Source organism: Mauremys mutica, chromosome 1 (genome assembly GCF_020497125.1).
Source record: "Mauremys mutica isolate MM-2020 ecotype Southern chromosome 1, ASM2049712v1, whole genome shotgun sequence".
Taxonomy (NCBI): Eukaryota; Metazoa; Chordata; order Testudines; family Geoemydidae; genus Mauremys; species Mauremys mutica.
In genome coordinates, this window is record NC_059072.1 from 329,168,120 (window position 1) to 329,188,180 (window position 20,061).

At 39.6% G+C, this 20,061-nt stretch overlaps 1 protein-coding gene across 1 annotated transcript; it reads left to right on the forward strand.

Moving 5' to 3' along the window:
• Positions 1-11,247: 11,247 nt before the first annotated feature.
• On the forward strand, positions 11,248-19,495 carry KBTBD3 (kelch repeat and BTB domain containing 3). The gene has a single exon (XM_045018788.1). It carries the CDS (start codon positions 11,433-11,435, stop codon positions 13,104-13,106), a length of 1,674 nt encoding a protein of 557 aa, XP_044874723.1. The 5' UTR covers positions 11,248-11,432; the 3' UTR covers positions 13,107-19,495.
• The last annotated feature ends 566 nt before the right edge of the window (positions 19,496-20,061 follow it).

The window sequence follows — 20,061 nt, forward strand, 5'->3', positions numbered from 1 at the left end:
TATTCATAATTCCTGATATGAAAATTATACACGCACACAAATAGGATAATCGTAGTCAGCAAATCATAACTTTTCCAATGACACCTCACATGACATATTATGTAGAAAATGCATCATAATTATGTTATAATTACATTATAATCATACCACTATGATGAATATGGGGTAAAGACTGCCACAATCAGCATTTAAGAATATTTTTTTATTAAACTAATATCTGGTAGGAAGGGTCCCCCAGACTGGTGGAAGGCCCAGTGACAGAGGAAGTGTCTTTGCGAATAAATTTTGTTTCTCTTAGTGAAGATATCCACCTGTGTGGAGCAGACAGCTGCTGGGAACTCTCAAGCAGTAAAGTGATTTTTTTTTCACCAACCAGGAAAGAGAATATTCTCTGGGGTAAAGGAAAAGATGGTTCTTTCGGAGTTGTTTGTTTGTAGTATATTATAGGGTAAAGACAGTCTAAGGGTCTGTCTACACTACAGTTAGATACCCATGGCTGTCCCATGCCACCTGACTCAGGCTCACAGAGCTGGGGTTAAGGGGCTGTTTAATTGCGGTGCAGACGTTCGGGCTTAAACTGGAGCCTACGCTCTAGGACCCTGTGAGATGGGAGGTTCCCAGAGGTCAGATTGCAGCCTGAGCCTGAAATGTCTACTCTACACCACAATTAAACAGCCCCTTAGCCTGAGTCCCATGAACCTGAGTCAGCTGGCACGGGAAAGCTGCAGGTGTCTAATAGTAATGTAGACCTACCCTAAAGAACCCAGCCTTTGAAAGCTGTATCTGTGAAAGACAACAGTGAGTTACAGATTGTTTGTTTGTATTATGGAAGTGCCTAGGATGGCTCAACTAAAATCAAGGCCCCATTGTACTAGGCACTGTACAAACAGAATAAGAAACATTTTCTTTCCCCAAAAAATTCATTCTAAAGTTCTGTTTATTTCCACTGTTGTAGTAGACCTTGTGGAATGGATCACATTGCTCTTAGCAGGAGGCTTGATGGAGGAATTGTAACTTTGATGTATTTCCATTGTGATCTATCTGGAGATGGTTGTCTTTGATGCCTTTCAACCTTTTTCTGACTCCTGTATAAGTCTGAGTGTCTGTCTTTCATCATATTCAAGTTTTGTTAATTAAAATCTAAAAGCCTTTCCCTATCCAGGATATGAAGTTGATATTCAAATGAGTATTTTGGCTTGCACACAGAAAAAGCATAAAGAAATAAAATGATTTAAGTAGAATTGTGTTCCTCGTAATTATAAAATCAGGAGAACATCTGAGTGATTGTCTGCAAAGTGATGTAATGAAATATAGAAAATAAAGTTTCTTTCACAAAGATCTCCCAAACCACTGACTCTTGTAGCTGTTGTGATTCCGCTTAGAAAAGAGCACTTGAGTGTCAGCAAAAAAAAGGGTACTTCTAAGACAGTGGTGGGCAACCTGTGGCCCACTGTTTCCTGCAGCTCCCTTTGGCCGGGAACGGTGAACCGCGGTCACTGGGAGCTGAGGGGGACCGTGCCTGTGGACAGTCAAAGTCAGCAAAATGTCTCATGGCCTGCAATCAGATTACTCTGATGGGCCTCAGGTTGCCTGCCGCTGTTTTAAGAGCTGAAATGGTGGCTTAATCATTGCTTGTAAAACTGTATTTGAATTCCATTTTTTCCTCTGATCTTTGATCAGTGAACACAGATTGGTGCAGTTAAACATTTTCTTTTACCTTTTGTTAGTAGAAAAGATACTACTAGTTTGAGTGGATATTCCCTTTCCTTGCTGCTGGTTACAGTGGTATTCTCCATTATATTTTACCTATTGGTGAAAAAAAACAGTAGCTGAGAGTCTGCCTTAAAGTATGTGTGGGTGTAATAGGAGGCTATTTCCTTTATGCAGAGGGAGAAAGGATCCTAATATGAATGCCTGAACTCTGAAAGAACTTTGATAAAGTTCTTTGTCAAAAAGAATGCTACACTTGCTTTTAAGGAACATAACCAGGCAACCTCAGAGATGTATTTTATACCAGGCTAAACAAGTCCAAATTTGCTTGCATGGTTTTCTACATTTGAGTGGGAAGTCTATCATTTCACTGAATTACCTGCATCCCTGAAGATTTAGTCTTTCAGGTGGCAGGCTGTCAATCTCAGACTCTAACAATCTGGGTATCCAGAGCCCAAGCATACAAAAAGTGCCTCTATGGCTTGTGGACATTGGGGTCTCTGAGTTATCAGAATAAATAGTGGTCTTGTTCATCTATATATTCCTAGTAACCCAGGCTTAGAATGGAAAGGAATGCATACATGAGATTGTCTGACCAAGGAAAGGAGAAGATGCCTTCTTCCAAGTGCAAGGGTGACAATGCTGGGAGCAGATCAGTGGATCTCTTCTGTTCCAGGAGCCACAGAGATCTATTTGTGGTTGGAGCCACCTGACTGACTGTACATAAAAATATAGATTGGTCCAACTCCTCCTCTTCTGTGGCAGATATCTTCTGTTGAGAAGACTGCTGCGTGGCTTAGCTTGGATATATGACCTTGATGGATAAGCCCTTGCACTCAAAATATTCAGATTTGTTGTGGGTTCCGGGTTTAGTCTGGAATATTTTATTCCATTGTGGCAATTCAGGTGGGCTATTATCTGTTGTCATTTTCAGTCAACATTGTGGAAGTCTCCTGCAGAATCTTGGAGGAAAAAATCTATAGCATTAAGCTTCAAGCAGGAGGTCTGATTCTCATTTAGGCCTGGTGTACACCTAGCCCCCACTGTAGATGCAGCTAGATTGATGAAAGAATTTTTCTGCCTCTTGGAAAAATGGATTACCTACATCTATGGAAAAAGCCCTTCCATTGATATAGGAAGCATCTATACCATAGCAGCACAGCAGTTGTGCCACTGTAGTGTAGACATACCCTTACGCTAAGGCCACCTTGCACTTCTCTGGCAGCATAAAGAGGCCTTAAAGTAGGTATAAATATAATTTAACCATTTACACTGCCAGAGTGGGGTAAAATGGTCTTATTGCCATGAGAATCAAGCCCAGGCTGTGTTAAGGGCACTGTGCTTGAATGTTAGGGCTTTCACCAGAAAGAAATTGTCTACACAGAGGTTGCACTGATTTAAGTTAAATTAATTTAAAACTGCTGATAGCTGTTTAGCTTGCAACTCTAAATTTTACAGTTGCAGGCTAAACCAATATGAACCCAATTTAAATAGACTAAGCAAGTCCACACACAAAGCGTATGTCTTCACTACCGGCCGGATCAGCAGGCAGCAATCGATCCAGCAGGGATTGGGATTTATCGCATCTAGTGTAGACGCGATAGATCGATTCCCGAGCACTCTCCCGTTGACTCCTGTACTCCAGCTTGGCAAGAGGCACAGGCAGAGTTGACAGGGGAGCGGCAGCAGTCGACTCACCGTAGTGAAGACACCGCGGTAAGTAGATCTAAGTACATCACCTTCAGCTATGTTATTCACGTAACTTAGATCGATCCCCCTGTCCCCCACGCCCCCCGTGTAGACCAGGCCAAAGTTTCACCAGTTTAATTAAATTGGTTTAAAAACATGTCTGTGATTAAACCTGTGCAACTTGGTGTGTAGATCAGGCCTTAGTCATTCAGATAGTTGTGTATCTGTATTCCTTCATCTTTTAGGCTATGTCTACACCTAAAATGCTACAGTGGCATCGCTGCAGCTGCGCTGTCATAGAGCGTCAGTTTAGACACTCACTACAGTGACAAGAAGGAGTCTCCCATTGCTGTAGTTAAACTGCCTCTCTGAAAGGAGGAATTCTTCTGTCAACCTAACGCTGTCTACACTGGGGAGTTAGGTCAGCATAACTACTTCTCTCATGGATGTGAATTTTTCACATCCCTGAGAGACATAGCCATGCTGATGTAAGATTCCAGTGTAGCTCCCGACCTTACTTTGGAGATCAGAGTGACAATCAATTTGGCAAAGACTCTGGATGACAGCAATAGTTCATAAAATTAATGTCTCCTCTGCACTGTGAACTTCAGGAATTATTTCTTGATTGGGATATGCAGGAGATTCTCCAAAATCTGTAGAGCAGAGAGGTGAAGAGGGAGCTTTTTCATTCTGAATTGTTTTCTTCAAATCAAAAGTTTGTTTCAGGATAGAGCAAGGCCTGTTTGTGGTTTTTTTTAATGGCAATAAAAATCTGGAATACCCTTCCTAGTATATTTCTGCAGGCATAACACTGAGTATAGCTATTACCTTATGACATAACATTTTTTGAATAGCCATGAAGATTGCTTGAATTTTCTCAGGGCTGAGTGGAAAGAACAATGTCAAAACCCAAGATGATTTTAACGGTCTGGTTAGCACATGAGGGTAGGGTGGAAAATAAGTTTTCTTCCACTCCCTGCCTCTGCATGTGCAGGAGGGGATTAAGTAGCTTAGGTTCAGCTGCTCACTGCACCCACCTGCATGATAAGCCTAGCAAATGCAGGGTTGTAAGGGGCTCTTTTTGCCACCTTATTCCACTCTATGAGTGCACAGATAGCCATGATCTGGACTATACGGTGTCATTTTCATTTGCCATAGAAATGAAAAAATTCCAACTTTATAAACTAATACAAAGGAAAATCATGTAGGAAATATTGCCTGATTCATTTAATGAAATATGTATCAACTCTGTGGAGTAAAATTATTAGATTCAATCTAAACCCAGTAAAAAGGTTCATTAATGGACAAATCTTAGCAGTGATGCACATTATTTATGTACTAAATCTTTCATTCAGAATTTTTTTGTGGCATTAAGTTGTTTTTGAAATAACGTTATAAAATCAGTGACTTATTTTTCCATTTCAGTTTTAGGAATATATTGAAGAAACCATGGACATCAACAGGATGAACAATCAACCGTGGACAATCAACAGTGGAATTTCTGTTCCTGAAAAGAAAATCAACTCCTTAGTAGCTGAAGATCATGCTCAGCAAATTCTAAATGTACTGCAAAGTTTCAGAGAAAATAATATCTTTTTTGATTTTAAAATACTTGTAAAAGATGAAATAATCCCCTGTCATCGTTGTGTACTAGCAGCATGCAGTGACTTTTTCAGGTAAGCCTACTTCTAATGTAATTTTGAAGAGAGTGGATAGCTTTAAATTCTTGGTGGGAAAATATAACCACAGAAATTAAGATAAATCAAAGTGACAAATCTATCCTCAGCATTTTGAGCAGAGTAATCATTCATATTAAACTCAGATCCAGTCATGCATATTACCAAAAAATGGACTGACCCTTTGTCTGAGGTGCATACGGTAGTCTGCATTCTAAAATGTAAATGTAGAATCCTAATTAAATATTGTGCACTGGGAAGACTGTGCATGTCTTCTGTATCTGTATTTGAATGTCCACAACACGAAATATGGCTTGACTTAATGTGGGGAGGGCCAAACCCTATACCTCATACATTCTTATTGTAGAATGCCCACAAGTACAGCATGAATATATTTATTATTATACGTTTTTCCATAACATTATGGAATAAACTTCACAAGGGCTTTCTCAGATAAGTAGACAGTAGACTGATGATTAAGGGGTGACTTGATGTATGTACGTGGGGAACAAAATTTTTATAATGGGCTCATCAATCTGGCAGACAAAGCTATAACAAAATCCAATGGCTGGAAGTTGAAAGTAGACACTCTCAGACTGGAAATAAGGTTCCGTTTTTTTAACTATTAGGGTAATTTGCCACTGGAACAGCTTACCAAGGGTTGGGTTGAATTTTATGTCACTGGCAAATTTAAAATCAAGATTGGATGTTTTACTAAAAGATATGCACTAGTTCAAATAGGAATTTATTCAGGAAGGTCCTGTGGCCCGTGTTATGCAGGAGGTCATATGAGATGATCACAGTGGTCCCTTCTGGCCTTATGATCTGTGAATGAAACTATAAATGCCATAAGAATGACTTAAAAAACAAAAATCCCTAAACGCAAAATCCAGTCTCAAATTTGTGGCCTTCCCTGTGATAATTGGAGCCATAAATTAATTAATGAATAACTAACACTTATCTATGTATAGGATGTAGTCCTTTCCATTATAATATGGATGATCTTCATTGCCAAAAGACCCTGGCTAACCTGTGCTTCAGTAAGGCACAAACCTGCAAATCTACACTGAAAGATTTCTAGGTTTACTGTTCACTGAGGCAGAAAATTTCAGTATTTCTGTTGTTATGAAAAGCAAAACTAGTACAAGTGAGATTACGTTTCCCAGAGATCAAAAGAGGAGTAACATTGCTTCCCGGCCTTGCCATGGCATAAACTCAAGCCCTGGGATACTTACTGCTGATTGTCCCTCCTGCCAGTTTCTCCACTTGCTCCTTTAACTGAAAAACAAATTCTCATTTCAGCGCCTACAGGATTGAAGAGGAACTGGCTGGTCACACTAAGTGTAGCAGGAGACCTTTAGAAAGGCTTTAGAAAGGCTGCCTCCATAACCCTACTTCGTGCCTCTTTCTGCAACAGTTCTTAAGATAGCTACCCCTGCACTGCTCTAAATTCAAGCTAGTGATGGGAATAAGTAAAGATGGGGAGAGAATGAGAACTGAAGGAGCTATGGGTCATTCTTCCCCATCAGCAAAAATAAGGTTGATGTTCCAGATATTTTTCTTTCCCTCAGCTATACTGAATTCTGCACAAAGGAAGTAATGTTTCTCAAGAACTACTGTTGAAGAAGGGAGGAGTGATAAGAGAGGGGATGTTTCTTTCTATTCTCTCCACTAGTTGGATCTTCTTCACTCCTACAGCAGAGTTGCTTACAGGAGCAGTGACTGACTGAAACTATCCTACCTCCTCTCAGCAGTAGAAGCCTTTGGGCAGTTTTACACTTAAAATGCTGCAGCGCTTCAGTGAAGATGCTACTGTGCCGATGGAAGAGTTTCTCTCATCAGTGTAGTTAATCCGTGTCCACGAGAGGCAGTAGCTATTGGGACAAGAGAAACTCTCCCATCCATAGAGCACTGTCTACATCAGGGGTTAGCAGCAAAGAGTCCTGTGGCACCTTATAGACTAACAGACGTATTGGAGCATGAGCTTTCGTGGGTGAATACCCACTTCGTCGGATGCATCTTGAATCCGACGAAGTGGGTATTCACCCACGAAAGCTCATGCTCCAATATGTCTGTTAGTCTATAAGGTGCCACAGGACTCTTTGCTGCTTTTACAGATCCAGACTAACACGTCTACCCCTCTGATACTTGATCAGGGGTTAGGTTGTTTTAACTGTGTTGCTTAGGGGTGTGGATTTTTCACACCCCTGAGCAACATTGTTATACCGATGTGAGTTTGTATTGTAGACCTGGATAGAAAGGAGAAACACTAAATATCTTGGTTTCATTTAGAACCTAGGTGGGGCAGGCGGTAGACATGGCAAAGTGTAGGTCCACTACTTAGTGGGGAAGGAGAGCTAATAATGGACAGCACAAACTGAGGTGTTTAATACTATTTTGCTTCAGTCATCACTAAAAAGGTTAATTTTGACCAAATGCTTAACACAATTAATATTAACAAGGGAGAAAGAACACAAGCCAGAATACGGAAAGAATAAGTTTAAAAATATTTAGATAAGCTATATGTATTCAAGTTGGCTGGGCCTGATGACGTTCACCTGGGGTATTTAAGGAACTAGCTGAAGCAATCTCAGGACCATTAGTGATTTTCTTCAAGGATGGGTGAGTCCCAGAAGACTGGAGCAGGGCAAACATAGTACCTGTCTTTAAAAAGGGGAACAAAGAAGACCTGGGGAATTGCATACCAGTCAGACTAACTTCAGTTGCTGGAAAGATACTAGAACAAATTATTAAGCCGTTTGTAAGCACCTAGAATATAATAGGGTGATAAGAAAGGCTGTGAGTTTGTCACGGAGGTCACAAAAGTCCCAGATTCCATGACTTCCGTGACTTCTGCAGCGGCCGGTGCACCTGGCTCAGGGGCAGCTCAGGCAGCCCCTGCGGCAGTCGCTCTGGCCGTTGCTGGGGCAGTCTCGGGTCCCCGCACGCCACCCCCCCCGCCCAGCAGCAGAGTTTGGGTGTGGAAGGGGACAGGAAGTTGAGGCATGGGACAGGGTGAGGCAGGCTCTGGGTGGTGCTTACCTGGTTGGCTCCCAGAAGCGGCAACATCCCCCTCGCTCAGCTGCTAGGCGGAGGCATGACCAGGCAGCTCTGCATGCTGGGTGTGCAGAGGTCTGCATGCTGGGTACACAGAGGTCTTCCAGGGGGTACATCAACTAATCTAGATATTTGCCTAGTTTTACAATAGGCTACATAAAAAAGCACTAGTGAAGTCAATATAAATTAAAATTTCATATAGACAATGACTTGTTTATACTGTTCTCCATGTCCATTAAAGGTAGGACAATGTTATCAGTTAATCTGCAGCAAGGGAGATTAGGGTTAGATATTAGGAAAATCTTTCTGATTATAAGGATAATTAAGCACTGGAACAGGTTCTCATGGGAGGTTGTGGAATCCCCCTCACTGGAAATTTTTAAGAACATGCTAGACAAACATGTCCAGGTATACTTGGTCCTGCCTCAGCAAAGAGGAATAGACTAGATCAGTGGTTCTCATGCTTATTTGATCACACCTCCCTTCTTTGTGTCTGTAGTAGTTTACACACACACACACCCTCCCGCCACACAAGTACATATACCAATACAAAAAAATCAACATGCAACTCTCTCTAAATATTAAAAACAATAAGGCATTGATTCAAACAGAGTCAACGATCCATTGTAAAAAGAGCAAAACTGCAACTGTAGTCGCTGCTTACAATGAAATGTGCACACCATGCATAGCAAATGGATTAACATACAGATGGCAATGACTTTGTATAATGCTATGCAAGCTTAAAAGATATCCATCAAAATGCACAGCGCCATCTAGAGTCAAATGCACAGCGCCATCTGAGGGCCTGATAGGTCTGGAGCAATCAGCTCTGCTAGTTATTCATTGCTGTGGGTAAAATATGCTCAGTAAGTTTTTTCCCCCAAAGCTTCTCACGCCCCCCACCCCAGAGGGGCCTGCCCCCCAGTTTGAGAATCTCTGAACTAGATGACTCTTGAGATACGTTCCTGCTCTACATTTCTATGGTTCTTTGTTGGTCTACAGGAAATGTGATGTCACCAGAATTGTCTTTTCACCAGCAGTTATTAGTATGCAAACTTCACTGATCCTAGGCTCCCCACCTTAGCATCTCACTAATCCATGCTAGCTAGTATGTATTGAGTAATCCAAATATAATCAAAACAAGTTACAGTACAATTTGCAGAATGCCATTTTTAAATATTGCAGAATACCATGAGCCAAATTCAGCTTTGACATAAGTAGGAGTAATTGAAATATATGGAGTTGCACACTTTCATACCAGAGCTGAATTTGGTCCCAAGTATGAAAGAACATAGCATGATGGAATGGAAATGGCTTATAAAAAGTCTAAAGGAGATGTAATTACTAGTTGCATACTGTCTTCACTTCAATGATGTGCCACAGAGTGCTTCAACCCTTACTTGCTTTCTCTTGGAACTTAACCTCTTGGGGTATGTCTACACAGCCCACAGCAGCGAGCCTCCTAGCTCGTGTCAACAGACTCAGGCTCATGCTACTTCACTAAAAATAGCTGCATAAATGTTGCAGCTTGGGCTCTGAAGCCTAGGGAAGGGTGTAGGCTTCTGAGCTCCAGATGTCACTTTAAAGCACTGTCTACACACATATTTTGACCATGGGACCCAGGCTGGGAGGCTTACTGTGTAGACATGCTCTTGGTGACAATAAGTGTTCATGTATGGAGGGTTCCATACAGGAGCTGTGATCTTATTATGATAATAAATGTGACTGGGTGCATACTAACTTCCCTCTCTAGGGGACACAGGACACTGGGACCACACAAGAATCATATTAAAAAAAATCTCTCCCTCTCCATTGTTTGGCAGAATACAGGGGCTAGGCAGGAAGTTGCTTAGATTCTGGGACTGTCAGACAACCAGACACAGTTGGTTTATAAACGAGTCATGAAGTCAGGGACCAGAATGGGGGAAAGAGTTATTACAGAAGACTGCCAATCAGAAACTCAGCATAAGAACATTTACCATGGGAGTGTGCTTGTATCCCAGAAGAGAAGGGCTTTATTTTGGGATTGTATTTGCTCCTGGGTATATCAGTGTGTGGGTTCTGGAACAGCCCCACCTGTCACAGTGACATTTTACATTTAAATCTTTTAGGATAATGTATCATGGGATGATATGAGAGGAGGGGTTCCACAAGGCTTTGCCCTTGGTCCCTTCATTTTTTCTCTCCTATACCCTATTGATTGGTGATATCTGCTCATGGCTTTAACTACCACCTTTACACTGACTCAGAATCTACCTTTCTGCTACCAGGTTTAATTCCCTCCAACCAATCCTGCATCTCAGCCTTGTTTTCTGGCATCTTTTTGTGGATGTCAACTTAAATTCCACAAGGCCAGAGCTAAGCTCCTGATTTTTTCCACCATCCCCAACCCTTTGTTATAACGTGGAGAATACCACTATCTGCTCAGTTGCTTAGGCCTGTAAGCTGGATATTAGCCCTCTCTTTCAACCCACCATCAAGGCTTTGCCTGAATCCTGCTTCATCCAACGTAATATTTAAACTGTTGATCCTTTCCTCTCTGTCCACACTGTCAAAACTCATCTTGGCTCTTACCATCTCATGTCTTGGCTCCTCCTCTCTGGCCTTGACAGCTGCAGTCTTTTCCCTCCCCCGCCATAAATCTATTAAAAATACTGCTACCAAGATCATTTTCCTGGCCAATTCCTTTGATCAGGTCACTCTTCTCTGTTCCTCCATTGGCTCCTCTTTTCCACCATATCTAACATATGCTTCTTGTCTTGACCTTTGAGGCCCTTCATATTTTAACCCCACTCAGCTTATCTGCTGTATTATTTTATTGCGCCATCTAGATCAGTGGTTTTCAGCCTTTCCAAACTACTGTATCCCTTTCAGGAATCTGATTTGTCTTGTGAACCCCCAAGTTTCACCTGACTTAAAAACTACATGCTTACTTAATCAGACAAAAATATAAAAGTGTCACAGCCACACTATTACTAAAATTGCTTCTTTCTCATTTTTACTATATAATTATAAAATAAATAAATTGGAATATAAACATTGTACTTACATTTCAGAGTATAGTACATAGAGGGGGAAAAACATGTAATTGTATGAAATTTTAGTTTGTACTGACTTCACTAGTGCTTTATATGTAGCCTGTTGTAAAACCAGGCAATATCTAGATGAGTTGATGTACCCCCTGGAAGACGTCTGCGTACTCCCAGGGGTATGTGTAATCCAGGTTGAGAACCACTGATCTAGATTTTTTTTCTCCCTCTCAGTATACTGTTTTCTTGTCTTCTGTTTGCTAGATCTATAATGTTATTTAATTTGTGTATATGTCTCCTGTATTTTACTTGCAGAGCCATGTTTGAGGTTAACATGAAAGAAAGAGATGATGGGAATGTTACTATTAGTAATTTATCACCCAAGGCAGTGAAGGCTTTTCTCGATTATGCCTATACAGGAAAAACTGAGATAACAAATGATAATGTGGAAATGTTCTTCCAGTTGTCATCATTTCTTCAAGTTTCACACCTCTCCAAAGCTTGCAGTGAATTTCTAATAGAAAGTGTTGATCTTGGGAACTGTTTACAGTTGTTGTCTATATCAGAAAGTTATGGTTCTGCTCATTTGTTTGATCATGCACTAGAGTTTGCACAGCACTGCTTTTCCTTGCTACTCAAATCTAGTGATTTCTTGGAGATGAATTTTGAGATATTGCAAAAATGTATTGAAGCAGATGAGCTATATGTCCCTGAGGAAGAATCTGTGTTGAAAGCTGTCCTACAGTGGACCAAACATAATTTAGAAACAAGACAGAAGCATCTCCATCACTTGATTAAAAAAGTGAGATTACATCAGTTACCTGAAAAGACACTGAAGGACTTGTTGCATTCTGAAGAATATTTGCTTCAGAGCACTGACTGCTTAGGAATAATCAATGATGCAATTAAAAGTGTACAAAACTCCAGTGGACTATTTCCAGATGCTCGTCCTTCAACAACAGAAAAATATATATTTGTTCACAAGACTGAAGAAAATGGGGAAGACAGACAGACATTTTGCTATAATATCAAAACTGATAAATGGAAAGAACTGCCCCACACACACATCATTGATCTGCCTGGGTCAAGTTTATCTAATTATGGAGAAAAAATATTTATAACTGGTGGGTGCAAAGGGAACTGCTGTAGGACTGTTAGACTTCATATTGCTGAACCTTTTCATGATGCCACTGATCAGACTTGGTGCTACTGCCCAGTCAGCAATGATTTCTCCATAGTGTCAACAATGAAAAAACCAAGGACTATGCACACATCTGTCATGACTCTAAATCAGTTATTTATAATAGGTGGAAAGACTAAAGGAGCTCAGGACATCAGAAGTCTTTTGGATGTGGAATCTTACAATCCTCTCTCCAAAGAATGGAAATCTGTAAGCCCGTTACCAAGAGGCATATACTATCCAGAAGCAAGTGCATGTCAAAATATAATTTATGTCCTTGGTGCTGAAGTAGAGATTACGGATGCCTTTAATCCATCTCTGGATTGTTTCTTTAAGTACAATGCTATGACTGATCAATGGTCTGAGCTTGTAGCAGAGTTTGGGCAGTTTTTTCATGCAACTTTAATCAAAGCTGTTCCAGTGAACTGCACGTTGTATATATGTGATCTTTCCACCTACAAGGTTTATAGTTTTTGTCCAGAAACTTGTGTTTGGAAAGGGGAAGGATCTTTTGAATGTGCTGGCTTTAATGCAGGGGCAGTTGGAATAGAAGATAAAATTTACATACTAGGTGGTGACTATGCTCCAGATGAAATTACAGATGAAGTACAAGTCTACCATAGCAACAGGTCTGAGTGGGAAGAAGTCACACCAATGCCAAGAGCCTTAACTGAGTTTCATTGTCAGATGATTCAGTTTAATAAATACAGAGACCCATGGTCATCTGTAAGGCAGTGTGCTCTGGAGCATTTTGAAACATTATAAGTTATAACAGTCTACTTAAATGCACAATTACTTAAAACATATTATTTTTAGCTGTTGCTATAGGTTTTTGCAAAAAGTTTATATTATAAACATGTTCTATTGATAACTTATGTTGTAGAATTGTTTGTTTTTATGGTAATCATGTATATCAACTTTTCTATAGGATTTATATGCAACTTCTTTTCAGATGTCATTTGAATAATTTGCAGAGCAACATCACTTTTCAAGAAGTACAGTAATAGGGGTTTAATTTTGTAATATCTATGCACTGTTACTTGTATCTTCATGAATGCCTCAGTGGACAAATCACTGAGCAAGAAAATTGTGTTGATATTTTTCCTCCATAACTAATGGAGTAGAAATATGCTGAATTTTTAGTTTAATCCTAGCAGAGGAGCTGTAAACATCATGTGTCAGTTTACCCTTGCTACATTGACAACAGCAAGAGCAAATGCCAAAAAGGCCTTCACATTCACAAGGCATTGACTCTGGATATTTAGTGTGAAGGGAATAATGATTTTTACAGTTTTATTTCATTGTGGCCTGTTTTCCCTACTCCTGTACTTGCTGTCTTCATCCTGACGCTGTTGTCAGACAACCTCTGAGACTGACACCATATTGTAAGCAATTGCTGTATGGTGTGGGATTCACACAGCAACCTCCTGCACCTTTGCAGATGTCATCTTGGTAGTGTTGCCAAACATAAGTAGGCCAAAAGACCAAGATTCTTGAGATTGCTCTCAGACCTAGGACTTCCATCTGTCAAGTATATAGTGCTACATACTACAGCCATGTGTATACTACTGGCTAAATCAGCATTGCTGCGATCGATGCAGCGTATTGATTTAGTGAGCCTGGTGAAGACACGCTAAGTCCATGGGAGAGTGCTCTCCCATTGACGTCTGTACTCCACCTCCCTGAAAGGTGGAAGCTATGTCAATGGGAAAGTGTCTCCCATCAACAATAGCACGGTGTAAACACTGCTGTAAATCGACCTAAGTTACGTTGACTTAAGTTACGTAATTTACTAAACTGAAGTAACGTAACTTAGATCGACTTACAGCGTTAGTGTAGACCAGCCCTAAGTCACTGGGCTAGCCTCTGCAGTAGTTTGTATCACAAATTCTATATATTATTGCTTTAATTAACTAAATTGGAAGTGTGTGTGTTTCAGTGTATATAAAATACCAAATACAGTACTGAAAAATACCTAAAACTCCTCACTTTTAAAATCAAAGTGGACAAGTATTTCTAAAGTCAAGTAATGGATTTTTTTTTAAAAAATTGTAAATAGTCCGTATTTTAACTGAACTAAAAGACACTTCAAGATATGTACTTTCACTTTGTACCTCACAGTCCACCTTAGGTGTAGAAATACTATATGGTAACCACTAGACTAAGTATATTGCTTGGATTTTTTAACATAATAACCTATTATGATAAGAATGTTAAACTTGCAATGGACTTTTAGTATTACTATTAATCTACATATAGTTCCTGGGGCAAATTTAGCCCCCCACCTCACAGAGGAAGAGGTGCTAATTAGGGTTGCTGGGTTCCACGCACAGAGACAAGCATGGGAAGATTGGAAATAAGGAAGGGAGACAGACATCTGTCCTGTGGAGGGGTACTGGCCTGAAAGTAGCCTTCACAGAAGGGTTCTGTAATTTTCCACAACATGGGTGAGAAAGATTCCTTTTTTTCCCAGTGCTCGGCCTAGCTACTTGGGCCAAGCACTGGGGTCTGAATTTGCCCTAATGAATAATGTATACTATAGTGACAATATATTTGAAGCAGTAAACTGATCCTATGCTAGACAGAATTATACTAAGCATTTGGCTATAGCATGTACCCTGCTTAAGCAATGTAAAAAAAATAAAATTCCAGAGGGGAAAGCTATAGAAATCTTTTCTGATAGTTGAGACTATCTGGATAATTTTAAAAAATACCACATGTGCATTGGGCTGGCATTTTGGAAAAGTCAAGTCAGTATTAATGTCTGGAATTGACTCTCTCTTTGTGGCTATTATTTGTGGCTAATATTTCTGTTTCAAACACTATACAGTATAAGGCCCCAGTCCTGAAATTGGCTATGCAGACACACCATTGAAGTCAGTGCGGCTCTGTGCTGGTGAATGGGTCTGCCCACCTGAGCCTTATAGGATTGGGACTTAACACAGGTAGTTCGTAGAACTATATTAATATTTTTAGTGCAGTGCTAACTGCAAAAAAGAGCAGGGCAAAAGCAGAATCTTATGCTTTCATGCACACATCCTAGTGAAAGTGTTTTCCAGAAGTGCCTAATATACACTGTCTTTCTGTAATATTTGAGATGGCAGAAATAAGATTTTAATTCTTCAGTTGGATTCCTTTGATTTTAGTGAGACACAGTGCATGTGACTATAGAATGGTTAAACCTTCCAGATCCCCATGAGTCTAGTTGCAATTGACATCTCCTGTCTGTGCAGGCCATAATGGCCACTTTTAACATATCAGTCTTAGATCAAGATTGCACCAGTCAGTGCCAGGTATTCTCAGATGTTACCTGCTCTATTACAAGGAAATAAAAACAAAAATAGCACTGGCTTAATAATTTGGTATCAGGCAGCCATATGAAGTTAGCCAACATTTACCAAGATGACTTTCATAAGAACATAAATGAAATTTTGTAAATTTAAAGAGCTTGTTCTTTAAATAAATCTGTAGTTTGTAATAAGATTTAGGTCAAATCCTGTTAACAAAAATAGTAAACAGTTTGCTATTGGTATCGAGATTTTAGTGTCAAGAAGGTAACATCTACTTTTATACTACTTTTTTCCCTAGATAATCCCCAAATTATTTACAAACTATGCTTAAATATGATGTAGTTCACAATCCTCCCACTGAAAGCAACTGTCACTTGGGTTAAAACACAGCTGTTTGTTCTTAATGGAAAGCAAATGTTCAGAACAATTCAGGAAAAGTGAAAAGTATCAAAATGAAACCACAAGAAAAAAATGTAAGTAACTATATAGTATAATAACCCAGTTTCAGATTTGATCAGGACACTGAAGCTAACACTACTATTCTTGCAAAATCTAGGGTGGAGTCTTACTAACCATGAGTTTTTACAACTTAATTGTCACTTCTCATCAAAAATACAGGGCCTTATTCTCCACTGCTTTGTCCTTGTGTAGTAGTTTACACCCATGTAAAGTGAGTAAAGTTGATGTAAAATGCTATGACATGTTGGATGTGCAGTTTATCAAGGTGTAAATGACAGGTTCAAGGAAATAGAGAATCAGGCCCATAGTATTTTTAACTATCGCCATCACTAGCAACTTGGTGGGCTACGGTCAGCATTGAGTCAGCGGAAAGAACGACACCGACTGAATCACAAATAGTGTTTATTATAGCAATCTGACTTTCCTTGGAGGTCTTCTATCCAAGCACTGTTTAGGCCTAATCTTGTTTTGCTTTGGGCATCTGATGGAATCATAACCCATGGTAAAACTCTTGCCATTATTTATATCTGTATTTCGTCAAATATATATATAGTGATGCTTCACTCAGATTTTTATTTGAAAATAGATATGTTCCTTTAATTTTTTCTTAAAGCTGTGCTAGATTTTGCATATCTAATGACTAAGAAATGTCTTTAAATCCAATAAAATATCTGTAAACAAACCTATGTATAATTTTTGAGAATGAAACAATGTGAAAGAGCTGACTGAAATGATTTTTTTTTGCTCATAACGATAATTCAAGAGGAAAGCAAAATTTAAGGCACAGATAAAAAAGAGGTGGTAGTAGATGCAGTCATTAAAAATTGAATGTTGTTTGTTTTAAAATAGCCTGCCAATTTCTCTGCTAGTGCAGCTACACTGAAGTTTATGCAATTACACCAGCAGATGATTTGACCCACTGTTCCAGGCTAAGTCATGTACAATGCTATATGCTGCCTAAAGATCATAAAGCATTTTACGCCTGTGCATTAAGTGGCTTTAACTTTTTTTCATCTATGGAGAGCAGGTTGCTCTCCTTAAAGCACAAACAACTAGTAAATTACACAATGCATCCTATCAGAGGAGTAGCACTTACCTTTAGATACATCAGTGTTACACAAGGGCATGGAGAGGACAAATGTAAGACATGTGGCTTGGTTAAGCAGTTACTTTTGTTCTGCCCTTCTGACACCAATGCTTCAGTAATAAAAATGAATGTGTGAGTTAAGATAATTTGTCAGTTTAACATATGCTTTGACTTCATTCCTAATTTCCCCACTTCTGTTATCCCACAAATTAGCAACAGTTCTCTCAGTCATTTCTTCACTACTATTTTAAAATGTTTACATTTCATACATCTGTCACAGGTCAGAGCCACGGCACCTGTATTCCCCCTCCATGGTACCCTTAAGAGCATCCCTTCTAGGCTCCCAGCTCCTCAGGCAAAGACCCACATCTCTCTTACTTATGACTGAGGTTTTTCTAGGCTGCACAGTTCCCTGCCTACACTGTGATATCCCCAGCAAGCCAGACCACCTAAAAGGCCAAAGGTCAATATCTGCACTTTGCTTTCTCTCCAGAGGTTATGTCCAAAATTATAAGTCATCATACAGCTCTTTATAAGCAAGCACATTTATTGTTAAAGTGATGTTAAAGTGAAAGCATTACAGAAAAAACATAAAATAATCTATATACATGTTCAAAATTCACAACTGAGTTTACCCTGTGCGTTACAAGTTCATAACTGTCCCAGATTCAGAACCAGAAGAGCCATGAATAGTTCAGTCTTTCCTTTGTAATAACTTGGGCCTTTGATCTTGGCCTCATATAACAGGTGATCAGCAGACAATGGCTCATGCCTCAGAGTATAACTTCAAAAGACTGAGTTTTTGCATAACAGGAAGTGGGGAATTTGCATTCATTTCTTCCTAGCTATTGCCCAGGAAAACCACTTAACATGTGTTCCAAAAGTCCATTTTTGTCTGGCACATTGTTCAATATAGTCCTTTAATACCATCACCACCCCTCTCGGTCTCCCCCTTGAGAGGTTACATATGATCACAGCCCACAATAATACAACTGCAGATACTAATAATGATGGTACACATAATCCTGATATATGTACATTGGTGACAAATAATTACAAAGGAACAGATTTGGCAGTACTTAATCAGCTAAATCTCCCATGGAGTTCAATGGGGGCTTTGCCTGACTAAGGACTGCAGAATTATCCAATGATCAGGGAATAATGTGGTAGTGTCAGTTACTTTATAGTTTCCATTGCCTTGCCTCCAAAGAGTTGTTAGAATATGGTGTGATATTTATGTAGCTCTACAATTTATTAGGGTTATAACGGTACTGGAGAAAAAGGTTAATTGGCCCAATTCCTCCACTCAGAGAGTTATATCTGAGAGCAGAATTGAGCTCAATGGTTAGACATGTTAAACTAAAAACATGGTTTCAAAACATAAGGGATCGCATTCCTGCAATTCTTGCTCATGAGTAGTCCGTAGTCATGTGAGTAATCTTATTGAAGTCAATGAGACTACTCAAATAGGAATTACTTTTATGAGTAAGAGTATGCTTTATAAAACTGTTAATTACAAAAATTACAAAATTAATGTGAATACTTTTTTGTAATTATTTTCTTTTGACTTCTGTAGACTCTCAATACATTATGAAGAAAGCACATTCTTTTAGAAAGCCCAGAACTAAACTGGAGAATGTGATTGCTCTAAAGAGTAATAAACATTACCTGTATTTTCACAGAATTATACTATCATGTCTGAAAGAATATCAATTGCATGTAAATGTATATGGTCTTACTTGTATTGAACATTAAACAATACAACCGAAACAAGTAATTTATAATACTGACATATTGTATGCCAATAAATTAACATACAACATGATTAATAGAATATACAGTCAGCTAACATGTAATTTCTTTAATATCTATTAGTTATTTTATTGACCTATCTTAATATTTTAGGAATGATATTTAAATGTTATGACATGTTGGTAGCATAAAAAGGTTTATATTTTAGTGGTTATCATATGTTTGCACAGACTTGGTGGTGTATTTTATTGTATTTATTTAATTATATATTATTTTCTGTGTTATAAATAAATGTTAGTAATCCATTAACTACAAGTTAAAGGTTAGTTATATTTGCAAGACAGGGTAGCTTTACTGGGTCAATTTTCCTTCATGTGACTCCATGAACTAAGCCTTATATCCCATGAGAAGTAGATATTACCACAGTATATTGATGGGGGAGACTGGCACAACAAGGAAGGTATGTTGGCAAATTTTCAAAGGTGGCCTCTAATTCTGGGTGTCTTGAGTTTTTAGGTACCCAAATTGAAATACTTTGAGACTATTTTTCATTAAAATCAATCAATCAAGTTACACCAGAAATAGATTTGGCGCATATTTATATCTGAACTTTTTTCTCACTTTACCAATTCTTTGTCAACATCTGATAAAGAGTATAGGTCAGTAACACCAATATGCCATAGTTTTATGTGCTCTTTGGGCCTCACTGCTGTGTGGAAAAAATATTAGTGATGATTAAGGCTGTGAGTTTGTCACAGAGGTCACGGAAGTCCATGACTTTCCGGGACCTCCATGACTTCTGCAGTGGCCGGTGTGACTGGCCCGGGGCCTGCCTGAGCAGCTCGGACGGCCCCTGGGCCAGTCACACGGACCACTACTGGGGTAGTCTCTGGTCACCGCAACCCCTCAACAGCAGGAGGAGTTTGGGTATGGGAGGGGGCTCACGGCTGTGTGTTGTGGCGCAGGAGGGGGTGAGAGCTCTGGGCAGCACTTTCCTCGGGGGGGAGGCTCCCTGGAAGTGGCGACATCCCTCAGCTCCTAGGTGGAAGCGTGGCCAGGCAGCTCTGCATGCTGCCTCTGCCTGCAGCCACCGCCCCCACAGCTCCCGTTGGCCACCATTCCTGGCCAATGG

Coding starts and splice junctions, on each gene's coding strand:
- KBTBD3 (XM_045018788.1), top strand. CDS start 11,433: ATGTTATTTAATTTGTGTATATGTCTCCTGTATTTTACTTGCAGAGCC.